General features: G+C 39.8%; 1 protein-coding gene across 5 annotated transcripts in view; it reads left to right on the forward strand.

The window, feature by feature from the left end:
* LSAMP (limbic system associated membrane protein) overlaps nt 1-20,090 on the forward strand; it is a 922,095-nt gene extending 902,005 nt beyond the window's left edge. For 3 of the 5 annotated variants that reach the window (XM_086675373.1, XM_086675374.1, XM_025913697.2), the window contains one exon: nt 12,180-20,090. In XM_086675373.1, coding sequence (XP_086531499.1) covers nt 12,180-12,277 — 98 coding nt within the window. In that variant the 3' untranslated portion in view covers nt 12,278-20,090. Of the gene's footprint in view, nt 1-6,057; nt 6,091-12,179 lie in introns of all 5 variants that reach the window. The other 2 variants (XM_086675372.1, XM_025913696.2) reach the window with 1 other exon arrangement.
* Nucleotides 20,091-26,894: the final 6,804 nt, after the last annotated feature.

Genomic DNA, 26,894 nt, shown 5'->3' on the forward strand with positions numbered 1-26,894 from the left:
GGGAGGGCAATTAATCATTTTACATCTTCAAACTCATATGTCATTTTCAAAACCTAAGGCATATCAGATGACTGACCTTCTACAAAGAGTTGTGCACAGCAGAGGAGAGAATGTTTCCTTGTTCAAATGGCTGTGGCAGGTTAAAAAGTGAGCCATTTATGTTCAAGTAATCATGGAATTAGAACAACCGCACAAACAACATAGACCTCCAAAGCTCTGTATATCCTACACATGGCTGGGAATGAATGAGTGCTTAGAAGCAGCGGGTTGGAGGTAAGTGGTTAAGAGTCCAGAGAGTCAAAGCACTGAAAATCAATTCTTCCCTTTATGGATTGGTAGTACCCTCATCTTCTCTTCCAGATAGAACTCAAAGAAGGAAAAATGACAAAGTTGTTCATAAACACAGACTTGTACCTTACCTAGGACAATAAGGGATTTTTCCAAAGTATAAACTCTAGAGTTTCCAATGACACATCTCTCTCACCTTCATATCACTGACTTCAATTCCTGAAGAGAATGAGAGAGAAAGAAAGGGAGAGAAAAAGGGAAAAAAGAGAGAGAGAGAGAGAGAATGAATAAATGAATCCTACCACATCATGGAAGATGAGAAGGTAAGAGGTAAGAATAAGTCTTCTGGCCTTTGGACAAAAAAAGAAGCCTGGGTTTTTATCTTCCAACATTTAAATTTTCATTAGTTGGGAAGATATTCTTAAATAAAGTTCAACACTCCAAAAATTTTTCTACCTGCCTGAATTTGGGGACTGATGAAAGTAACTCCTGGCCCCATCTGGCTCTTCAAATGCCTGAATTCTCAGCAATAATTTTGCCTTGCCACTAGGGCATGATGGTTCCTAAAGCAGAATAGAATCTTCCTTTACCTAGAATCCCAGCTAGGATAGATCTTCAGGTATTAATTGATTGAATCACTCATTCATTTGTTCATTCATCTATCCATTCATTTATGCATGGGCATTTATTCAGCAAATCTGTTGGACGCTTACTCCATGCTAGAGAAATAGTGAGCTGAGACTACAGTAGTAAACAAGGAAGACATGGTCTATGCCAATTAGAGAGACTGAATCAGCTCTTTCCAATGTTGCAGGCTTGTCTAACATGGCTAGGTGTAAAGTTAGGGGCATCTGGATGGCTCAGTTGGTTAAGTGTCAGACTTGGTTTCAGCTCATGAACTCAGGGTTCCTGAGTTCAAGCCCCACGTGAGTTCAAGTCCTATGTTGGCCTCTGCACTGTCAGCACACAGACTGCTTGGGATTCTCTCTCTCCCTCTGTCTCTGCCCTTCCCCTGCTCAATCTCTCTTTCTTTCTCTCAAAATAAATAAATAAACTTTTTAAAAATCTGAAAATTACAAGTCAAAGACGGATGAGCATAAATAAATGTGTCATAACACTTGCCTTCTCTAGTATTAAATTCTTTCCCCCCACGGTCTCCTTGTACTCCATCAGCCAGAGCTAAAGTCTAAGCATGTAGCAATAATGCTTCCAGAGAATTCTAGAACTTTCTCTGTACTAAACTCCCCCAAAGTTTTGTCCATTGTATTGCTGCAGTAGATTTATCTTTTTATTTTATTCTTTGTACCTGCGTTGTCACGCTTACTTGTTAAGTGTATTTGCTAAAGCAGGGTCGATGTGTGGTAAGATGTTTTCCTGAAAGGTATAAAAATCATAGGTTTCAAGTGTATTCTAATGAGTGTGTCCAGGGAATCCCTACAGAAATAATATGCCCAAGGCAGTTTTACTTAAGAATTTGGAATCACCTTAGCACTACAAAAAGAAGAATCATTTTCAGTTGTTAAGGACAACAAAAAAAAATATTTTTTTTTTCTCTTCCGTAAGAATAAGAAATACTCCTTTTTGAAATGTAACCTTTCATGCTGGCTCTGAGTGATAAAAAGTTTTTATTTTTTCCCACTACTGCCACCTGGTGGACAAAGGCAATTCCTTTAGGCAGAACATAGGAATATGTCTTTATATTACCACAAGATGGCAGCACACAACCAGGATTTCAAAGTGCCAGGCTCAAAACGTGCAGGGTTTTGCTCCTCAAAAAGGAAGGTTCTATTCCAACAGAAGAGGATAAATAGGAAATAATAGTACAGAATAAGCACTCTGTTCTCTTTTCCTAAAGATAAATGGAATTCCAAGTCTTAAGATCATTAGCATTTCACAAACCAGTTTATCTATTGCAATAGGGAGTGCTTCCTAAAATTTAATTGGTAAGCTGGTTTGCTTTTTAAAGGTGTTTCAAGCAAATGCATATTTTTTATCTGATTTTTTGTGAGCTTTTCTTCATAGAGTATAATATTGGAGCAACGTTTTCAAATCCTTCTTTTAATAACTCTTTTCAATTAGTAGGGGAGTTTCTGATCCCTAAGAGAAATATTTAGGACATGTAGACTCTTATCCAGGCCTGAGTCACTGACTGGTTAACCAGGCATATTGCCGGAGTTCTCCAGACCAACACGCTGCCTAGTCATTCTGCTTCCCTATCACTGCAGTGTGCTAACACCTGTTAATGTTTTGTTCATCCGTATTGGTGCAGTAGACTTTTGTTGTTGTTCTTTGGATCTGCACTGGCATGGCCTACTTGTTAAGATATATTTTTCTCTTTTCCACCAAACTTTCACTGAAAGTCCTCCCTAGAAAGGATTTTACCACAAATCTGATAACAATAACTCTTACTATGTATCTGGCAGCATTCCAAGTACAGTATGATAATTAATTTATCTAACCCATAGCACAAATTTATAAGGAGCATGTTAATTAAATTTATTTTACAGATAATGAAACTGAGGCACAGAGAGGTTTAGTGATATTTTCTAGCTTGAGCAGGACTGTTGGTCTTCCTGCCCACCCAGGCTCCTGAACAGTTGCTTGGAATTATCCCAGAAGGCCTGTGGATCAGGGATAGAGCAGGGGGAACCAAGTGTTCTTTATATAAAGATGGCTCCATTAGGGATCTAGGCCTCTTTGGGCAAGAAGCAATCACTCTATAACCTTGCAGCATACTTACAAATTCTAAAGAATGAGAAACTAGAAGGCTTGACCAAAGAAAGAAGGGAAGTTCACTCTGCACAAGAGCAGAGACAAACTGTCCCCAGTCGGGAGTGAGTCATGTAAATATCCTATGATAAACCTAGAGTTATATAGGCTGTATAGGTACATAGCCTTGCCTTCACAAAAGTACCAGAAGGAAATTGTAGAATAAGGGACAGGGTTAAGGCTGGAGAAGTGGGAGCCCTGGATTTCAGTCTCAGCTCTGTTCTGTGTGAGCCTGGGTAACCAATTAGCCTCTCTGGGCCTCAGTTTTCTCACATTATATTAAGTACATTCTCTACAGTGCCTCTTCAACCATTTTTAAGCCAAAGCATTTATTTCAAAGAATATTAGAAAAATTAGTGGCAGTATGTTTAATACACAATTGAAACATCAGTGGTCAGATGATCAGTGTGGTCAACAGGTAGAGACTACTGTCTTAATATCTTGATGAAATCTAGCTTCACTTCTGGAGTAAAAATGACAACAGTTCCTGGATTCTGCTAGGAGAGGGGCAGAATTCTCTCTACATCCTTCTGTATGGGCTTCCATACAGAAGACTTCAATTACTTGTGCAAGTAATAGACTAACTCTTCAAAGACAGAAAGACAGGTGCCAATAGCTTTGAGCATCTTCAGAAGTACATCTGGAGGTCCACCAGCGATCATAATTCAAAACAACATTCACACTAGGATCCCTCCACCCACATCTGACGAGTTTAGGAAAGCCGTTCTTTTTTTTTTTTTTTTTTTTTTTTTTTTTAAATTTTTTTTTTCAACGTTTATTTATTTTTGGGACAGAGAGAGACAGAGCATGAACGGGGGAGGGGCAGAGAGAGAGGGAGACACAGAATCGGAAACAGGCTCCAGGCTCCGAGCCATCAGCCCAGAGCCCGACGCGGGGCTCGAACTCACGGACCGCGAGATCGTGACCTGGCTGAAGTCGGACGCTTAACCGACTGCGCCACCCAGGCGCCCCAGGAAAGCCGTTCTTACACGTAGACACAGCTTGCTGTTAGGAACAGCCTGGCTTATACTAGTTTCACTAATGCTGAATTGTAGCCAAACATTTTCAAGATCTCAGACTCTAGGAAAATTGTGCCCTTCTTATAGCCATCATAAGAAAACCAGAAAACAGTATGCTGTTTGAGGACTTCTCCTTATGACCTCCTTTGGATAAACAAATGGAAAATCTGTGAAGGAAATAGACTGCACTGAACCCCAAGGAACTGTGAAGACCTAATTCTAAAGTTCTGACCCCTTTGTGTTAAATTGGGTAATAATTTAGCTACTCAGACTCTCTGTTGTTTTAACAGAGACTCTGTTAGGAGGATGCCTGGCATATATTTATTTTTCTCATATTTCAGTAATTCTAAATCTGTTTTGGCCCATTGTGCATGCAGAGTGCCTTCATGCATTGGCTAAACTACAACAAGGGACAGTAGCAGAGACAGCCCCTGCTCCATAGAACTCACAGTCCAGTAATGAAGACAAGCATTACTCAAAACCTCAGACAAATGTATTTAAAATTAAAACTGAGATGAGTGTTATGAAGGAGAGCAGAGCTTATAAAAAAAGGGACTGAATTTTACTAAGGGGACTAAGGAAGCCTTCCCTGTGGAAGTTATAAATGAATTCTAAAGGAGAAGTGGGATTTCTAGCAGTGACAACATTGGGCCATCAGCCCTACAACAGAAAAAAACATTATACCCTGGAGAATGAAGGAAGGCATGTGGGCTAGGATGCAGAGATGACAGACATTGATGAGGCTGGAGAGATGAAGGGGTAGAGTCCTAGGTGCCATGCTAAGGATTTGGGTCCTTATCCTGGAAGACACAAGAAAGCATGAAAAAGTTTTAAGCAGGAAAATGAGGTAAATGGATGTCCAGTTCAAAAGGCTCTCTTTAGCTTCAGAGTTCAGTCAGTTTATTTCCTTCATGAAAGCATGTCATTGAGGGGTGCAGGGCTACATCCTGATCTTCAGAGAAGACAATCCATATCCCACAGCCATGGTTTGGACTCCTGTATCTAATTAACCATTCAGTTGGTCCTGTGAGTCAACGTGGTATCCTATGGAAATTTTCCATATTTACTTCTAAAGATCAAATAGTATTCTAGTTTAGTTGATAAAGATAGTCAAAAGGGAATTCAAGTATTTGACTTGTATGAGCTCTTCCAACCCTGATATTTACACATTCAACAAGTATTTATTGCACACATACTGAATGTCAGACTCTAATGCAGGCACAGGGATACAATAATTGACAAGACATACACTGCTTCTGCCTTCATGGAACATATATTCTAGCGGAGGAGATAAACTCTAACCAAGCAAATAAGGAAATGTATACAATGATACCAAGTAGGGATAAGTGTTAATAACATTAATAAATCAGGGTAAAAGAATGGAAAGTGACAGAAGGTACCATTTTGATAAGGTGATGGGAGAAGTCCTTCCCGAGTTGGGTCATTTCAGCAGAAATCTGAATGAAGTGACTGCCTGGGCCATTCAGAGATCTGGGGGAGAAACATTCCAAGCAGAAGAAACAGCATGTGCACAAGTTCTAAAGTTGGAATGGATTTAGTTAGAAGAAAAATATGAAGGTCGATTGGCCTGAGAGGAACCAACCAGGGACAAAATGCCAGGATGGGATCGGAGGCTAGACACATTCCATCATTCCATTACATTGCAGTCAAGAGTGCTTTTACCTGCCATTCTCAGAGTTCTTGTACTTGTCTATACACATAACATGTAACATCAAATATTTGTAGTTGGAAATTGTTTTTGCCACCTCCGACTGCACGTTTGTTCCAACAAAACAATCTCTTTCCATGAGCCTTTCTTTCAATCTCTACCAGTATGTGTTTCTATTAGAATGTTCCTTCTACCTTTTGTCCCATTCTCCTTTCAGTGGAGAGTACCAGATTACCTTTGTGCTTATTTTCAGTTGATAAAAAAAAAAAATTTTTTATCTGTTTTTTGTTTTGTTAAATGTTTCTTTTTTAGAAATTGGCACCACCGTGCACTTCAAGCAAAAAGGTATGGCTCTTATTTCTATATGTTAAAGAATATCTTCTATATGTTAAAATTAAGATTTCATAGCCATATATTGGGGTCTTATACACTTGAGTTCATTTCATCTCAATAGTTTGTGATAATAATTTTCATAACGTATTTGCCACTATGTTTCCCAAATTGCAAACTTTCTCGTTCACAAAAAGCCCATAACCCCTACATTGCTCTTGATAGCTATTTATTTTTAAATCTCTGGAACTGAACAAGTTATTCCCTCTCCCACTTTCCATGTGTGGCCGTGGTTAATTCTTGCAGATCTGCACTTTTGGCAATGTTCACTGTCCAATGACTGGGCTCTCAGAAAAAATATAGAGCCTACTTTACTGTCTCTTGTTGCCTATTAAAATGGATACATTGCTAAAGGAAATAGAGTAGTGTTTCCTAATATGAAGCTCTTGAACACTTAATATTCTCTCCTGACTCAGTGTTCTCCCAGGTCTTCAGATAACCTCCCCTTTCTTCAGTACACCCAGTCTGCTGCGGTCTCCCAGGAACTACTCCACATGCCTCCATCAGCCAGCCTCGTGGCACAAAAATCACCCAGGTCTCCCTACAAAGACAATGCAATCAAGTTAAAGCTTCATGAAATGCAAACAATTACCAATTCTGAGGCACCCTCCTTAGAAATCCAACAGAAATCCTTACAGAGTCTATCCCCAGACCAGAGTCACAGAGAAAGCTGCATGGCCAGACATTACCCTTCTTAAGTTCTCATGACCACTCACTTGAATTGGTAATTGTCTCACCTGAAAATGTTTTCTTCTCTGAGTCTCAAAGGCTATGAGATAGCCAAGGTCCTTCTTAATAGTGAAAACCTATTATTGTGGGACTTAGACCCTACTAGTGACCAACAGCCACAGAAATTATGGGCCCTTTGGGGAACCTGAGTGGCTCAGTCAGCTGAGTGTCTGACTTTGGCTCAGGTCATGATCTCATGGTTTGTGAGTTCGAGCCCTGAATTGGGCTCTGTGCTGACAGCTCAGATCCAGAGGCTGCTTTGGATTCTGTGTCTCCCTCTCTCTCTGCCCCTCCCCTGCTCACACTCTGTCTCTCTGTCTCTCTGTCTCTCTCTCTCTGTCTCTGTCTCTCTCTCTCTCTCTCTCTCAAAAATAAATAAACATTAAAAATTATGAAGCCTTTGTTGCTTACTCCCAGGAAAGGTTCAGCACCTTGTGTATGGCCAGCTCTAACAAATCTTCACAGAAGGCAGCAGGGAAGAGGACATCAGAAGTACATACATTGTACCAAGATCATTTGGTGCAAGAAAGTGTAAATTCCTGTCCCCTTCAGACCTTATTCTTTCCCCAATGCCATGATTATCAATTACATTTGAATTTTAAGTGGTTAGTGTTAATGGAATGAACATATGATTCTTCAGGGGGCTGGTATGGATGGAGAAATTGGGCATAGGGTTTTATTTCAAAGACCTTTGAGATAAATTCCTAGTGTCACCCAAAGGGATTCTAAGCATTAGCCTAAAATTTCAAAATTTTGCATGCCAAAATATTTGATGCTGTTGTGATGGAAAAGATGTGATGGACGTTACTGTGAAAATACTTCGGGCTTATCCAAGACTCACTTGTAGGTGAAGCCCAAATTTAATTCTAAGGTACACTGTTCAAATTAAACATCAATATATCCCCTCTTCAAGTCTCCAGCCTGGAGATTATAAACTTTAATCCCCCAATTCATTCACCCAGAGGAAGCTGTACTGGCTGAACGTGGAGAGCAGGTGGCGCCAGAGTCAATCTTATCAGGCTTTCCTTTAAACATGGCTTCCCAGGACGGGGAAGTGCCTTAGCCTGCATATCCGGATAATATCTAAGAGAGATGTAGATAATTTTTCTCCTTTGCTTAACAGTTGTCTTGTATTTTGTTTGAGTTTTTGTTTTATTCTCACTCGGTCAGCCCTTAATAATTCTAAGTAGAATTCAAACTTAAACTCACCTAGTCTTCTTTGTTTTCTTTTGTGGCTGAAAACAGGAATAAAATCGTTATAGACCTTGATGCCTTAGTGGCTGAAAGGAATGCCCAAGGATCACTGAGGCTGTGATTAATGATTAATTTTTAAAGAATGATTATTTTGAATAAATCTAGTCCTACATTCAGGAAAATGAGCCCTAAGTACTCAGGAGAAGCAACAGAAATGCACTGGCTAGATTTGAATCATAAAGCATCTCCAAGTGTATGCCCTCTAAAGCAGGTGTTGGAAAATCATCTTGTACTTTCTTTGAGATTGTACTGAAAGACAAATCAATTGGCAGAGTATCCTGCATCAGATCTGTATCATAGAGACTTGCCAAAAATCCACATATCCTGCAATTTCAGGATGTTTTATCAACCTTGTCCTTAATCACAAATTCCCTTTTAAAAACATTGTTGTGACAAAGTGCAGTCCAGCATTCACGCTGATACAGAGTCTCACTTATCATCCTGTCCTGGGGTCAAGAACCTTGACCTGGTGTGTTGACTCAAGATTCTCAATCTTGCTATAGCTGAATTTTGCCCCATCAGGTCAAACTTTAAAAGCCTTGACCCAATTCACAAACCAATACCTTTGGTTCAGAGGTATTTCATGCCTTTCTGTAATCCAACCTTCTATAGTTAATAGCAATAATGATGATGCTACCATTTATTGCATGGTTACGAGATACCACACATATAAGTGTATGCACACATACATAAACACATATAGAATGTGCCTAACTGCCAAGACATGATTTTTGTCTGTTGTATGAAAAACATGTAGCAATTTTTGAATTGTGGTTCTATTTGCTCATCTATTCTTAAGGCTAATTTATGTTTACAGACTCTTGCTTTCATTATATCTGTCAGTATATAAAAGCACTTGCTGAGCCTGGCCATCTGGTGTGGGAAATAAGATTTATCATTTGCATTTTCACAAATAAGCAGAAATTTCATAACTATGAACTAAAATGTAATTAATGATTTTGCTGATTATTCTTCCCTGAAATAGCCATTAACTGAAGTAGTCTCCTATGCAGTCATATATATCTATAATTGCATACACACTTGTGATGGTTCTCCAACTCTCATTCATTTACCCGTGCATTTTTTGCAAGCTATTTATTTACTCTCAAAACCAATTATGAAAAGAGCATGTCATATAAGCACATCAAACAGTTATATGAGAGCACTTAATAAATAATCATTGATAGAGATGAAGATATCTTTAATAGATCCACAAAATGCATTTCAAATATATAATAATAATTCTACTAAGGATAAAATTAAAGATTATTAACACAGTCATACTGGGATTCCTATATATATCATAGACTAACATGTGAAAGTAACAGCCAATTCTCAATTACATGTATTAAAAGACCAATAATACACGTGTACATTATATCATATGTATATATATGAGTACGCACATAACATATATACTTCTCTTTGTATCCGCATATATATGTGTGTACATACATTAGCAAGTATGTTATATGTGACCATGTTTATTTAGGTCCATATATGTATATATCATGTTTTTCAATGATGGAATTTTTGCTTTCTCAAATATTTACTGCCCTTCAAATAAAGTGTTAAGACTAGGGTTTTTAGACTTCCCCAGTTACTACTCAACTCCAAGATGTCTGAGAGATAATCTAGCCTGTCGCAGCACTAAAAATGAGATTAAGGAAATAAGCAAAATCAAACTCTTTGTAAAATCCTTCTGTTTCACCCTATCCCTAAGGCAAAACAAAAATCATTTTTGTTTAGTCCTGTATGGCCTCAATTTGTGTATAGTCTTTCTCTGTTTTGGAAGCTGTACTGACAACACTAATCCAAACAAATGTGCCATAGAGTTCATGCCATTTAAAGCATACAGAGGAATTAAAATGATGGGGAAATCCATTGCCATCTGGCCAGAAGGCCTGGAGAGTGCCCACTGAGAGAGCTTAAAGGTCACAAAGGCCAAAAATGGTGGTGGTGAAGGGCATGGAGGGTGGGTTAAGGAAAGGCATTGAGCTGAGACTCCAAATGTTTGTATTCCAGTGCCCGGGCAACAATTACCATCAGGTACTTTATGCACACACATAATCTTCTTGAGCCTAAATTCCTCATGAAAAACATGAAGGTAGCAAAAGTGTCTTTTATTAATATGATCCTACAGCCATTCAGAAAACTGCAGAATTGACTGATTGAATATTTAAATTGTTTACTCTGCATTTCCATAGCTTTCCAGATAATAAAGCTTATTTTATACTATGTTTTATACTTTACATTTTATACTTATTTTATACTTACTTTATAACTATGCTGTTCACAGTTTGTATATCTTCATATTTTTATATTAAGTAATGTTTTTAATATTCTCAAGAAAACATTCTAGTCAAAAATATTCTATTGAAAATCACTTGTTCCAAGATAATGGTTGCCTCCGTGTTGTTTTGTTCGTTCTGGCTCTTGTTTTAAACGAACCCAAAATTGATTTGACAGGAGACTCACTGGCACTCCTTCCCCGTGTAACCACTCTGTAGTGGTGATAGGCAAAGACAGGAGCCAGCTGCCCGGGTAAAAGCCTCAGCTCCTCTGCTCACCAGCTGTGTGAATTTGTGCCGTAGATTTAACCTCTCTGTGCCTCTTATTATGTCACTGTGGAAAAGGGTCCATTATAATACCTACCTCGTAGCATGGTTAGATGCTTAGATTGGTAGAGCATTTCTGACAGTACCTGGTAACAAGTGCTGTGTAATTGTTGGTTTTGTTCAGTTGATGTTGTTGCTATTATTTATATAGAACACAGATTAGAACATTCTTGAATTCAACATTTTCCCTGTTATCTTACATCTGATCTGATATAGTTGTAGACAATTTTGGAAACATGTGCACACCACTATTGCACTTGAAAACCATCATAGGTTTAAACACGCATGGGCACACAGCACACTCACATGCACCTTCATTCACACACACTGATCTGCATATGTGACCTCAGAACTGCAAAGTGACCCATAATTAGTCACGTTGATTTCTCTTTTGAACATCATTGTCTAAGCATACAACCTTAAATCTAAAAATCTCTGTGTGAAAAATACCGAGATTTTCTTCTTGTAATGGATCTATACAAACAGAACTATACAAAAGGAGAAAATGGAGCAAACAAAGCATAGGGGACAAGCTCATGGGACCCACATTTTCTGCCCCAATTCTCTTCTCTCTGTCTACACAAATCCCTTCTCCACTTTCCTCTCCATTCCCATCTCCCTCTTAGATCCAGACCCACGTCCCCAAAATCGTATCCATGTTGGGAAAATTCGGGTGACAGTGGGAAACAACATAGACTGCCATTCCAGGGTGAAATTCTGGGCACGTTCAAATCTCAGTTCTGCTTCTGGTTTGGACTTGCCTCTCTACCTCTCTAGGTTTGCTGCTGGTGGTGGTGGTGGGTTTTGTGGTTGCTTTTGCTTTTGAGTTTTTAAAGTGTCACATGAAGAATTTGGACCAGATGATCTCCTGCAACCTCTTAAGACTCTACAAGGAGTTGACTTATCTTCTAGCATACAGCTAAGGTGCCATCCAGCCATAAATGTTCCTTGGAAACAGTTCCCCTCCCCATTAACAAATAAATAATTACTGCTTCCCCCTGAGAAATGAGAGTTTCGGATTGGCTCTATGTTTTATTGATGGAGATCCTGTGATGAATCAGCTGGAGGAGCCCGTGTCTGGCTGCTGAAGGACCCTCACCAGTGCTTGGAATCTTAATGAGTTCTGGCATCACAGTGCTATGCAGGGCACAGCATGCAAGAAGAGGTTGGGTGAAGAGGAGCCCGCTGCACCAGCAGACACATCAGCGATAGCCTTCTCCAGCAAGAGTAGTTTGTATTCAAATGTATTTCAACCACTGATACCCCTTGAGATACTTAGAACTCAAGGAGAAGGATTTAGGAAAGACTGTGAGCCCTTCCTGGGCTGTACACAAGCACTGACTTTGAGGCGCAGCCATTCTTACCTCTGATACTGTCAGCAGTCAGCTGTGACATAGAGCGGGCTGAATGTAACTTCTCTTTTCTTTCTCTTTTGCACTGCAGGGCCTGGGTCGGTGAGAGGAATAAATGGATCCATCAGTCTGGCCGTACCACTGTGGCTGCTGGCAGCATCTCTGCTCTGCCTTCTCAGCAAATGTTAATAGAATAAAATTTTAAAATAATTTAAAAAACACACAAAAATGCGTTACACAGGATACAGAGAGAGAGAGAGAGAGAGAGAGAGAGCAAGATGGGGGGAGACTGTTTATTTCACAACTTTGTGTGTTTATAAATGGAGGGGGAAATAAGAAAACGAAGAAGAAAATATATTTAAAACCATTTTAAGTCCATCAATAAAAATTTCAGTAAATCAGGGTGGGAAAATTTCTACAAGGATATGTGTATATTGTTGCAAATGTATTCTATATAAAGACCACATCATGCTAAGGACACCCGGATGTTGTAAAAATAAGACAAGTGAAGAAGTATCAGATGGATGTTAACCGCCCCCCCCCCCCCCCCCCACACACACACACTTTATCCTTCTTTCATTCTTTTTCATCTGTGGGGAAAGAAAAACTAAGGTCTTGCCTTTGGTGTCTATATTTCCATCATCTTTTTATTCTGTTTTTCATTTGAGCTGACTTGTAGCCATTTCAGACTATCAGTGGAATCCATGCTGGAATCCGTGTTGAGCCTTTATCTGGCTTTCCTGCCTCCACTATCTCCCCAACTTTTAAGACCATTTCCTCCCCCTTCAGTGTGTTCTATGTCCTCCACATCCATCCCAGATACTCCGTTTTATTCCCTCCCCCAAACCCCCTGGCTGCTGCTTCTCTTCACAGCACCCCCCCAGCACTAGTCATGCCGCAAATGCTAGGAAGTGCCATTTTAATTTTCTCCACCGTGCGTGCGTGCTCAAGCCTCTCGCTCTCACGTGGGTATACAAGTATGTGCGCGTGTGTGTCTCTCTCTAAAGCATGCCAAGGGAATGGTCCATGTGTACATAGACTCATTGTGCTGTAGATACTGTCCCGCATTGTAATTGTGAGACGCGGCTGTGACAAGTTGCTGGGGGACATGGTGGAGAAGGAGGCATGGAGCAGAGCCCCCCAGCACCCCTCCATGGCTGTCACATGACATCAGTGTGTATTCACACCAAGCTGTGCCCCTTTTAAGGGCAGAACCTCATATTCCTCCTAGTCTAATCATCAGAACCCAGTCGAGAGTCACTCAGAATATCACTGTAAATGAAAGTGCCTACTATTGATGGGGTGAGCAAACAGTAGAAAGAATCAGTGACGTCAATGAGGTGACCTAGGAGAGAAGGTTTCTGATTTCACTCTTGTTTCATGAGTCTGAGGAATTCATATATTTCCTGGCTTTTTGCAGGCTTGGGCCTGCTTTGCTGCAGAAGTGAGTAGCATGTGTTGAGTAAATCCCAAGAAGCGGAAAGGTCTCCAAGTGTTAACTCCCAATGAAAGGATGATGAGCCACATGGAGATCCTAAGCAGCTCTGTTTTGCCCCCTCCCTGAGCTTCACCTAACACTGCATTTGGCCCATGGATTCCCCTGAGCAGAGATTGTTTCCTATATGGAGAGTGAGCAAGGCATGAAAAGTAGACAGATGCCCACATCCCTACTCATCTTACGGAGATGTGGGCAGAGCTCTGTACAGAGCATTGACCATAACAAGAAAGAATCCATTCCTTGTGCTCCTTTGCAGATTTTTGTCCTGATGTTGCAAGCTAATACTTTACTTGGTGGCTTGCACGATCTCCCTTCTGCCCCACTGGTAATGTTTGCAGTACCATTGTTCCTACTGGTTCATCATTATCCTAGGCCAGGCCACTGGGATATATTCCACCTTCCCTGCTCACTTTTGGCTTCTAGTTCCTGAAAGATACTATGCGGGATATGATGTCTGAGTTTACATCAGCAAGAGTCATCTGAAATGTTAGTTCCTTAATCAAAAGATCTGGGAAACTTGTAATAATTTAGGCAGAAATTGTATGCATACCACAACGTTTGGTGTCACTGCAGTACCGGGATGTTCTTAGGAAAGGTTTGCAGAGAGAGCTGGCTGTAAATATCTTTGTCAGGAAACCAACCATTGCTTTCGCTTAGACTATAGGAGGCATTGGAAGTGGCTCAACTTATGAAAAGACAGAAGATTATTGCTGAGGTCATAACTGAATGTATTTCAGAAAAGCCAAATATGGTACCTCACCTAGTTTTGGAACCTGAAAAATAGCTGTCACATGTTATAAAACAGGAAACTTCCTAACTGAGAATAGAAAAAGGAAGAGAAAGAGAAAGGAAGGGAGGAAGGGAGAGGCAAAGAGAGGAGACAGGAAAGAGGGAAGGAAAGAAAGGGGAGGATTTGAAATTTCTGATAGAATTTATTAATTAAAGGCTCTTGGCAATGAGCCTTGTCTTTGAAGGTAATGATCTCTTTGATGAGCAACATTTTAAATCTGTTCTAGGGGATTCTATTGTTTGTTTTAGAAAGCTTATTACCAGCCTTCTTTTGTGATTTTGCCGCTTAGACATGAAACAGAAGGGCAAACAAATTGGGCTTGAGGATGGATAAGAGTATTTGTGGCAGATCCTGGCATAGGACAGAAATTCTTATCCAAGAAAGTAGCTACTAAAATATAGGGAAGGTGAGCCATATTCCTATCCAGCATCAATTTATTGACAATCGGGGATTTCTCTAACATTTTGGTCTTAGTACAGGAATATAAGTTTATCATCCTCGATGATAAATGTTCCCCATATATTGAAGAGCCAGTCACATCCCTAAGTGGAAGCTTAAGAGGAACTCACACTAATTTAAAGATATATAAGAAAAGAAAAGTAGTAGGAGTTCAGTTTAGTATCAGTTTCAGGAACAGATCCTTGTGGCATGTGACACATTTTAATCATACACCTAGATTTCTTATTGTCTCCACCCTATCATAAGGACAAGGTCTTGGTTTTATGGAAGGAGATTCTCCACTGAAAGGAATGTCTGCCTTGTCAGCACCATTTGTTCCCTGAGTTTTAATATAATGGAACATATATTAAACATAATTAAACATTTATTGAATATTGTGGTGTTTGCATATATCTCTGGCAGGATCTGGGAATTTAAAAACATTTGTCCTGGCTCCTGTTTCAGAGCAAACATTGGCCCCAGAAATCTCCTAGGTTTGAGAATGTCTCTAAGCAATGTGAAGAATGGAGGAGAACATAGTTTGGAGGAAGGTCAGAAAAAAGGCAGGAGCCAGAGGACTGACACCAAGAAATTGAGTCTGAACGTGGGACTTCTTGGAATTTAGTTCATCATATTGCTATAAATCCCTTCAAGAATCTTGTCCGTTGGTAGTCAAAACTTGAAACCCTGCACTGAAAAGAACCAACTGGTTGAAAACAATACCATGAGAGGAGCGAAATTCATCAATTAATCTGAATGACTAATATCTTTCATGTCCTTTGTATGCAAAACGATACTCCACCATTCTTAAAATCCTTAGATCCGACCTTCAGTTAACAAATGCAGAAATGACCTTGACCAAGGGCACTTCCTGAAGAATGAGAACTATCCTAGGTTTTACAACTGCAGAATTATATCCTCTGTGCAATCGTTCATCAGAAGGTGTTGCCTTGTTGGAGGAAAGTCTTACTTGTTTTGAGACATCAAATCCCTCTGCCCTTAAAAGAACTAAGGCTTAGGGGAAACATTGTGCTTTCTCATGGGGAAGAAATGTCCTATTGACCTTTGCCTTCTCTTCCAAGTCAGACAGACTTCTCCCTTGCCATGGGCATTTTTTACTACATATTCAGTCAACTGGGGCTATTCATAGAGACCTTGTAAAAGTACTCGTGATTTTCATGTTCTTGGGGAGAGAAACAAAAATCTGTTTCTCCTCCAAAAATGGACTTACCTCCTTTGCACACAAAAACTAAACTCCTCAGCATGAAATTATTTGAGTTATTACCTACCAAGTTGTTAGCTTCTTAACTACTCCAGAGTCACATTTTCCATCCCCAGGTTGGTTGTGGTTTGACTGTTTCTATTGACTTGTCTCCCAGAATCCCTCCTTTTGTTTTTTGCAGGCCTTGAATTATTTGTGGAAAAATAATATATATGTGTATGTATTTTTTTTAATCTTATCTTTACAGATGCTATATTTACAATATTGTATGTATTATAAGACAAATCTAGAATGATGGTTTAAACTTAAAAGGAAGAAAAGAACTGAATCTGGTCAAAAAAAGAGAGCTATGCTTCATTTAGAAAGATAGAGAGCCCCATTTTTTTTCCACTTTGTAATTATTTGTTTAAAAGGAATTTGTTTGTGGACCAAGTTCCATGGGATTAACCATGGCCTTATTTTTCTCTTCATCTTCATAACTTATTTGCCTGGATTTAGTCTTGGTCACCAATAACTATCGTTTTTTATAGAAATATAAGTGCAGTGCTATATCTGACCTATGAAAATTATTAATATTTTGAAGACAAATGTGAAACATACCACAAAAATAGTGAGATAGGACCCTAAATTAAGAAATGTAAATTCAGTTCCGGAAGCCTTCTTCTTTCTTACATACTTAAAATATTTCTCTTCCAAAGACTACATTTGCCCCAGTGATGTAAATTTTCCGTCATAGTTGACATTATATCTGTAAACATCTCACTAAATGCAAAATGGAGTTTACATTTATGTGCATACTAGCAGAAGAGAAGTAAACTATTCTCATTTGCATGTAGCTGTGTTGTCAAATGTGGCCAACTGAAATTCAAGAAAGAATTTGTTTTCACGCAGCAATGTACATCACTTTCCTCTTGGCAAGGAAGCTGGTGTTAACGTTAGGTTTAGGTTTAACATTTACACCAGTGCAAATGTTTATGGATATTATGGAAAACTTATTTTAAAATCTTGATTTCCTTTCAGTGCATTTACATACTGTGTGCTGATTAATAAATTAGGCACCAATCATGTGTAAATCAATGTAAATCACTAGTTTATGTACATAATATAAACGATGTAAACTTCATTTTTTCATGCAGTGCCCAAGTTCAGCTAAATCTGTGAATCTTAAAGAAAAAAAATCAAATAAAAATAAATAAAAACTGAAGCATTTCACAGGTCAGAATGGGAAGGAGGATGACTAATGTCCCAAACAAGAAGGTTGCCTCAGCGAAAGGAAGTAGACCCACAGGAACTATTAAAGGTTCACATCCTGCTCAAGCCTCAGGAGGCCACCTCTTTGTTCCCACAGGAACTAAGTGGAGTTTCCCCCAACTGCAGCCATAGTTGTCTCACCTGACCCCAAAGCAAGGGAAATGAGGAAATAAAGAGGAAGGAGTTTTAAGGGCTCATGTGTCTGTTGCATCAATTCCCAGTGTCTTCTTGTTACTTCTTACCGATCATCTAAGATGGCTTCTTTCAATAGGTCCAAGTCACCCACAGCGTGGTGAGCAAAATATTACTGTTTTTATTTCTCATCGAGCAAAGACATCGGGAAATCTTCTTTGCCATCTTGATTCTAAGAAATCGTGGGATATAAGAAATATGTTCTATCCTTGAGAAACATCTTGCCAAGTTACCCTAGGAAATAACTACTTTTACTTAATCTAATAGACCTACCTATTCTGAACGGTCTTTCTGAAGGGTCTGATGTGTTTAAGAGAGAGAGAGAGAGAGTTTCTACAATTTGAACAACCACAAAAAGTCATCAAAGAGATGACTTTGGGGATCACATGAACTTTCTGCATGGACGGTTATAGAAAGAAATTTAGGTCAAATTAACATTACACTTAAACATTACACTCCTCTACCCAAGATAAATGGCAACTTTAAGGTCAAGCAGAAAGTTAAAAGAATTGGACTGTAGCCTTGGGTCTGGCCACAAACAAGCTTAGGTGACCTCAAGCAAGCCATTTAGCCTTCCTGAGACTTGGCGTTCTCATCCTGAAAGTAAGGAATTTGGATGACATCTCTAAGACCTCTGTCATCTCTAAACTCTGATCCTGAATAAGAATTTAATAATCATATAAAATGTATTCAGCTGATTATTCCAAGCAGCTGTGTATCACCTCCACGTAGGCCTCTATACCAGCTTCTTTTCTCAGAACCATCATTCCATCATCTCCATTTCAAAAGCCAAACCTTCTAGAATACAGGGTCCCTGGACTGGTTCTAAAATTCTCTTCTGATCAAAACTTCTTAGCAATGTAGAGAAAGGACACATCCAGATTATACTGAAGGCACTGAAATAGCTGGAGTTGTTTCCTTATAATATATAATCTAACGTTTGAATTCTCTTCTAATAACCTTTCAGAAGGGAAATAACCAGATTGAGTGTTATGCATGGAACAAGTGAGGATGTTGTGCATATGACAGGAAACGTCAGTTTTTTTTCTCATCCTGGGCCAAGTGCCTCATTACAGTAAATGTGTGTCGTTGAAAACTTTTTGCTTGTGCTGATGGTAGTAAGCATGTGGTCTCAGGCAGGTTTAAAAGGCTGTTCTGTGAGAAACAGGCAAGACAATGCATTTTGTTTTTGGAAGGAATTTCTCATGGCAAAAGTTTTCCCTAAACTTGACTTTATAGCCTATGAAGTCAAGCAAGAAGATGGAGAGAAAATAAGCCTCATTTTTAAAAAGTACAAGTCGATACCATTTAAAGATGACAAGTTGAAAATAGGACAAAAATAAACACACTTGAGGAGGTTACAGAATTGAATATAGTAAGAGTTGTTGTGAAGGCCAGAATCAAATGTGCAAGTTCTCTGTTAAGTTCTCTGAGAAGAAGGCATACAGAAATGATGTTTCTCAGGCTGTTAATGAGGAATTGCTTTCTTGTGCCATGTTCTGGATGGATTCAGCACAAGCCCACTTGTTTTAACCCATCAAAGTGTAGCCCCACACTATCCTGGAGGCTCAACTTAGCATCTGTCCAATGGTAGCTTTTCATTCATTGCCTAGGAGAACAGAAAGACTCTGAGTCTCTTATGTACTGAGGACCAGGGATTATTCATGACTTCCCAGCATTAATATCACTTGATGTAGATGAGGGTATGTGATGTGTTTAGACTACTTAGGAAGCTTTTTAAAATGGATGAATGGCCTGCCCATAGGACAACTCCCCATTTCCATGGTTGTTTCAGAGGTGTCTCTTTGAGTGGTGCTCCTGGATCTACTCTTACAGCTACATTCTTCTCTGTACAAGCCTTCTCTATGTAAAGCCAGGCACAGAGTAAAAATCTGCTTCTTGCAAAATGAAGAAAATATACGAAACTGTTAGCTTCATGGCACGTGGCAGTAATTCTAAGCTTATCTGTAGCCTTTTCTGGACCCACTTCCCTAAGTCTTTGCTCTTCACCAGAGAATGTAAATGGTTCATCCTGGTGATTATGGCCAGGTCCTGCTCCCTAAGTATTCACTGGGATTGGGGGAAGGTTAAAGGGAAAAAAAAAAATGTAGGGGGAGAGAAGCACGGGACAAAACCTCCACCTTCTCTCCCCCCACACTCCTCCACCCCTTCCTTCTCACTGCTCTACTGAAGGGTGTATAAATCCTGCTCTTGGTTAGAATTCTCCTTATTAACAGTGTTATATACATATAAATATATATATATATATAAATATATTCCTTTTTTTCAGCCCTGTAGACATAAACAGAAATTTTCCTTGATGATACAAACACATGGCCATTTTTTATTTGGGCTTTTTGTTGTTCAAAGTTTATTTTTGTTTATTGGATGGATTTTTTCCCTGGATACTAGCTCTGTGAAGGAAAATAAAAAGCGCAGTGTGTGTAAAAAAAAAAAATTAAAATTAAAAAAAGCTTTTTTTTCCTTTCTTTTAAAATGTATTTAAATTCTGTTTCTCTCTTCTGTTACTTTACACGTATGAATGCTCTGCTCTTCTGTGATCTTAAAGCAAAATGAAATAAACGTGAAAAGGAGATGTGTCTTCATTGAACTGAGTCAGTGATCTTGTGGTTGACTGCACTGCCCCTTGGAGGTTTTCATGAATAAGACAGGAAATGAAGCCAATGATGGTGCAAGTCATGTGAGGAAGGGGTGGACAAAATACTGAAGAATCACTGGAAGGCTATCGAATCTCTTTTATCACAGATAGGAATGTGGTATTTACAAAAATTGTCCTCATCTAAGCAAAGAGATTCTCTGCGGGTTTCTCTTTCTCCCTTAAGGTATCATAAGAATGAATATAAATTACCATTGGGAAGCTACAGACAAAGCATTAAGAAGTTTCAGATTGTTAGATTCGAAAGAGATCTTAGGACATGGTCCCCAAAAACCATTAGGGAGTTTATATTCTTTCTTTAAAGTCTCCATAGCAGGGGTATCTTTAAGGATTCACTTTAATAAGATCCTACTTTAATAAGATAACAGTGGAAGGAATAAAATTACTTTTAAAGTCACCTATCTTTTTCTCCTTATGAAAAAGAAAGTTTGTTTTCTATTCCTACTGAGAGCTATTCCCTTCACAAAATGCTTCCAAATCTCCATAGAATTCCTATAGCATTGCACAGGACAGACAGGAGATGGCAAGAGAAAATGAGAAATAAGCAATCCACAATCCAAAGAGGTGAGATTGGCTAATTGTATACATGGGGAAGGTGATGGGGAGGGTCTGAAGTTTGACTCTTAGTAGGCAAAATAGGTCAGAAAAAACAAGAATCAGGGCGGGTGGCTGGGGAGAGGGTGAGTAAGCACTAGTGATCAGCTTCAATAATCAGCAAAGGGTCTCAGACAGAAACAAAACCCCTGCAACCCATCTGTTTTAAAGAGACAGTTTAAGGGCCTAATCTCCCCAAATTTGAATTTTATATAAAATTATTTTTTTAATAAACTTAAAAAAATTTTTAGCGTTTATTTTTTGAGAAAGACAGAGAGTGAGTGAGGGAGGGGCAGAGAGAGAGAGGGAGACACAGAATCTGAAGCAGGCTCCAGGCTCTGAGCTGTCAGCACAGAGCCCGATGTGGGGCTTGAACCCACGGACCACAAGATCATGACCTGAACCAAAGTTGGACACATAACCAACGGAGCCACCCAGGCACCACTGATTTAATGTAAAACTCTAAAAATGCCCTTCTTCAATGAGTTTGCCAAACTCGAAGTTAAAGACACAGTTCTCAAACAAAATAGCTCTCACATCAGATGCGAGCCACAAGTTCAAGGACCTCAAGCCACCTTTATTTCTGATCAGCTCGCCTTAAATTCAGTTCCCACTATCCTCTTGTATTTAATAATTTCTAGAATGACACAGAACTCAGGGAAGTATTATCTTTATGATTACAGTTTTATCATAGCAAAAGGATGTAAATTGGAACCAGCCAATAGGAGAGACACTTCAGGCAAAGTCTGAGAGAATCCCAAACGTGAAGTTTCTTTTGTCCTCTCCCCTCTGGAATCAGGACACGTTACCCTCCCAGCATACTGATGTGTGACAATGCCCAGAGTGTGGCCAACCAGATAAGCTCATCCAAGCTTTGGTACACAGAGTTTTTATTAGAGCTTCATTACTTAGGCACGATTGATTGAATTATTGTATGAACAGCCAAACTCCATCTCCAGGACCCCTCTCTTGCCAGGAGGTCAGACTGATGTCACGACCACAAGACTCAAAGCCCCTGTACTCTAACTACAGGACTGGTCTTTGTGGCATGGCCAGCCCCCATCCCTCATTGGCATAAACTAGGGGCCCATCAGAATTTACCTCATTAGCATGAAATATCAGGTGTGGCTCCAGGGACCCAACATGAATAACAAAGAAACTCTCCTACCACTTGGAAAATTTTAAGGAACTAAAGGTTACCTCTCAGGAACCTGGGGCAAAGGATAGCCAGTCTTTATTATATGCCTCCCATTTCCAATCTTATAAAAAAACTATTTGGAGTCTCTAATAGCATTGTCCCTAACTGGCTTCAGATTTTATTTCCTTTTAGCCACGAAAGCTACAGGTTTAGAAAGTTAATACCACCTGGAGGTTTTGCCTTCTGAGTGCTTCAGAAGAAATTCTTTGTTGTATACCCCATTTTCTACTCCCTTTATATCCATTTATTTAAAAACATGTTCAAAGCAACACCTGAGAGCTGGGAAGAAAGTGAGTCTGTGAATCTAAACTCCTTTTTTTTTTTTTAATTATTTTATTTATTTATTTATTTATTTATTTAGGGAGAGAGAGAAGCACCAGCAGGGGAAAGGGGCAGAGGGAGAGAGGAGAGAGAATCTTAAGCAGGCTCCACACTCAGCATGGAGCCCAACACAGGCTTGATCCCATGACCCTGGGATCATGACCTGAGCTGAAATCAAGAGTGGGATGCTCAACCGACTTGAGCCACCCAGGTTAACCTGTTAATTAAAGGGCTATGACTTTTTCAGTCTTGTGATCTTTTCAGACCTAGCACAGTGAAAGGCTAATAATTTATCAACATTTGTCAAAATAGAATTGAATTATGTTCAATGCAACTAACAATACACTACATGTGGGATTTTTTTCTACCAATCACTGTAATCTCATGACACTGGTGGAAGATTTCTAAACTCAAGTCTATGGAACAAAAGGCAGAACCCTCCCTCACACACACACACACACACACACACACACACAATTGTTACACAAACATGGAACACTTGGCTGCCTGTAAGCCCAAGACTGGAGAATTAAGGGTCTTCAGTATGAAGAGGAAAAGGCCCTTTCTCCACTCTCCCTGCTAACTTACTCTCTTCTACTCCCTGGACTGGCACATTGGGGTAGACTTTCATCAGTCAGCTCTACTTCCTGGCCCCAAAATCTCAAACTGTTGAGGATCTTTAGCAAACCCTGGAAACTGTGTTTGAGAACACTGGAGAGGGGAAGTATTCTAACTTAGTCACTTCTTACAGACCCAAACATTCTCAATGAAAAGGTGCTGGGTGACTTCTCAAGGGCTTTTAAAACAAGACAGGGGCTCCTGGGTGGCGCAGTCGGTTGGCGTCCGACTTCAGCCAGGTCACGATCTCGCAGTCCGTGAGTTCGAGCCCCGCGTCGGGCTCTGGGCTGATGGCTCAGAGCCTGGAGCCTGTTTCCGATTCTGTGTCTCCCTCTCTCTCTGCCTCTCCCCCGTTCATGCTCTGTCTCTCTCTGTCCCAAAAATAAATAAACGTTGAAAAAAAAAATTAAAAAAAAAACAAAAAAACAAGACAATTTGTAGTATAAGGTAGTGTGAAATTGGGACTGGCCATGTTATCTTTACTTTGTGTCATTCTACCTGCTCATCCTGCCTGCCCCTTTCTGGCCTCCCAGATCCAATTAGAGACATACTGGTGCAAAGAACTTCCACCTCCAGTCTGTCTGCATGGAGAGGATGCTCCTAACAGTGCAAGCAAACACCAGAAGTGGACCTGTCAGCAGAAAGAGTCAGGGTCCCTGGAAAAAGAAAGACAAGACCTAACTTTCAGGACACCAGAGAAGAGCCCTACCAGGTCTTCTTGCCCAAGCACACTTCTCACAGAATTTCCTAGAAGTGTCAGAATTACAAAGAAATGCAAAAACCTCAACAGTTAAGGATTTAAAAGAACAAATGGAATGCAAAAACTAGCAGTCTCTACCAAGCCAGGAAATAGCTAACCATATCAGAGATAATAAATCAATGGTAAAACTCCGAGTGCTGTTTCAAAAGTAAAGATTTACCCAATGTACATTCTTGAATTGTTTTTGTAGGATTAAAATCGTGACCCATAGCGTTAATAAGTTAACACTAGCAAAAAATTAAAACCTTATTTTTTTCAGAGAACAGTTTCTCCCTCATCAGCTATTGTGTCTTCAAACACTACTAACAAATATACACTAGCTGTTTTTTTAAATATGGTTTTTTTTTTTTCAACGTTTATTTATTTTTGGGACAGAGAGAGACAGAGCATGAACGGGGGAGGGGCAGAGAGAGAGGGAGACACAGAATCGGAAACAGGCTCCAGGCTCTGAGCCATCCTCCCAGAGCCTGACGCGGGGCTCGAACTCACGGACCGCGAGATCGTGACCTGGCTGAAGTCGGACGCCCAACCGACTGCGCCACCCAGGCGCCCCTACACTAACTGTTTTAACAGAAGCCTGGACTCAAGGTCAACTGAAATGATTCCAGCCTGTGAACAAGCTAAACCCTGTATTTCTTACCAGAGATAATAAGCCCAAAACCCCATCCCATTTATAAGGGTTTTTGGAGCATGCCCATAGCCCCTTCTTATCTGGCAGTTACCTCTGCTTCATCATAATGTGAAAGTCTCCTCCTGAGGAGGAGCCCAAGCTTCATTAACACCACATAGGGTGCTCTTGTAGGCAAGCTTTCCAAATATGCCTGCACAACCTTAAGCCTGCCTTTCTACAAGATGACAAAACTCTCCTTTCTGGGTACCGCATACGAAACCCTAAATAAAAAGAATCCACTCACCCTGCTCGGGGAGTCACCACTTTGGAAGTTCTTCTTCACCATCTCCTTATTTGCCGCAAATAAAAATTACTCTGTGTGATAACTCCCCCTGGTGTAGTGTCTACGTGTAATCAACAAGGAGTGAACTCTGGTTACATACCCTGATCAGAAACTCAGGAATGGGGAAGGACACTGGTCACGTCAAGAGAAATGGTGTGGTTATGGCCCCATGAAGCTCCAGCTAAAGAATCTTTAGAAGATCCCAGGCAGTTGTCGGTGGACCCTCTCCACCCCATCCACAGGCCTCTACTGCATTAACATTTTGATTCCAAATCCCTGGATTTTAAATAAACCTCTCTGTCCTTTTAGTCTTTCCTGGGTCCTAGATAATTAGTGTAACTTGCATTGCTGAGTTTTTGCCTTATTCTTAATATGTAAACTCCCAGGCTCTATATCAGCAAGTCTTGAGATGGAAAAGCCTTTAAGTAGCATCAATTCACCCAGATACATAAATACTTCAGTAAATTCTGAAAGAAAGAAGAAAACAAAACCTCCCAGAACCAAGAGGACTCACCAAAGAAAGGATTGGGAGCACCTGAATGGAGACACTTCCTACTTGCAAGACAGTTGGGTTGTGTATTTGAAAAAGCTCTTAAGAAACATGTTCCCCAGGTCTGGCTGACCCTTCCCTTCTTTGCCTCTCAGCAGCCTGGCCCATCTACACTGCCCTGAACCAATTTAGCCAGGCCTAAAGGCTTATGTAGCCCAGCCAGAAAGAAAGCCCAGAGGAGGCCTGGGTCATGCCAATTAAATACACATAGGCATACACATATACATTTCTCTGCCCTATGCTCACATATCCTGTAGACACATTCTAGGACCTAAAGAATCTGTCTCAGGGCATGCATGACCAGTGGTAAAATGTGGAAAGATGCACAGCTCTCCCTCTGCATCTATTAAACCTTTGTTTTACAAACTCTATATTTCAATTAGAAAAAAAAAGCCTGGCTTAGGTTTTCTTTTGTTCTGGAAGGATCAGATCCTTATGCCTAAGTAGCAATATTTTGGTATTTTCCCTTCTTTAATACTAATTTGTGATAAAATAATGGTACTTTCAGGAAGACAAGATATTTGGATATTAACTACTTGGACTAGCAAGGACCCCAATTACCTATTTCTGCCTCACATTCTAAATTAATATTGAGAAGAAACAAGAGATGAAAACACAGTAGTTTCCCGTTGTGGTTAGCGTTAAGGACGCAGGCCTGCAGCCCGCAGCTGCTGCAAAGGGTCACATTAGATCTTAGTTGTAATGAACTGAGCTGCTCTCTCTCTGTCTCTCTCTCTCTTTTCCTGTGTAAAGCACTGTAAATAGGCAATAGGGTCTTCATCTTCCCAAAAGCCCTTTGAAAATAAGAATAGAGTAGAGGTTAAAACAAAAATTCCTGGTGGATACAGTCACTGTTTTCATTAACATTTTAAATGGTTATTTTTAATGGTACATTTAACTAAAGCTAACTTATCCATGGGAAGAGAATGTGGCCATTAAGATCGGCATCTGTTGAACAAACTGAGGCCCATGTTCGGTGATGCATGATTATAACACCAGGAATATTACATGCTAACAGCAGACTCATTAGCATTAATTGCTGCATTTTGTCTCACTTAAAACCTCCTATATATATAGCATTTGCTAAATACGTTATTCTTCTCGAAATAAATATGCCCTAAAATATTATCACATAAATAACAAGGAAGCTAATTCAAAATCAGCATGGGCAATGTAATGATGAGAAGAAAGGAGAGCTAACGATACCTCTCTGACCTGACACTGATGACATGGCCTGACAATGTCAACCAGCAAAGGGTTCACATAGAGGGATACAGCAACTGCAAATATAAGGTCACTACTCACTATTTCACAAATTGTTCAATGGTAGTGGTGGAAAAATCCTCTAGAGTGGTGTGAATACACAGATGCCAAGGTTTGTGCATTCATTCACTTGTTTGTTCATTCACAAATCTCCATGAAGAGACTAGTGTGAGCCAGGCACCTGTGTAATTATTCACCTGTTCCCTGAGGGCAAGCTCCTGTCCTCTGAAGTCTATGTCTAGCTGGGAAGACAGACTTTGTTCTTTGTTTTTCTTGTTTTGTTTTGTTTTGTTTTGTTTTGTTTTGTTTTGTTTTAGGATCTTATTTTTAAGTAATCTCTACATGCAGCGTGGGGCTCAAACCCACAACCCCAAGATCAAAAGTTGCATGCTCTACCAACTGAGCCAGCCGGGTTCCCCCAGGGAGACAGACATTTAACAAAGATTTGTAAGTCTATCCTTTCATGATACAAATAAAATAT

The sequence above is a fragment of the Puma concolor genome, chromosome C2 (assembly GCF_028749965.1).
Source record: "Puma concolor isolate L17-30 chromosome C2, mPumCon1.1.hap2, whole genome shotgun sequence".
NCBI lineage: Eukaryota > Metazoa > Chordata > Mammalia > Carnivora > Felidae > Puma > Puma concolor.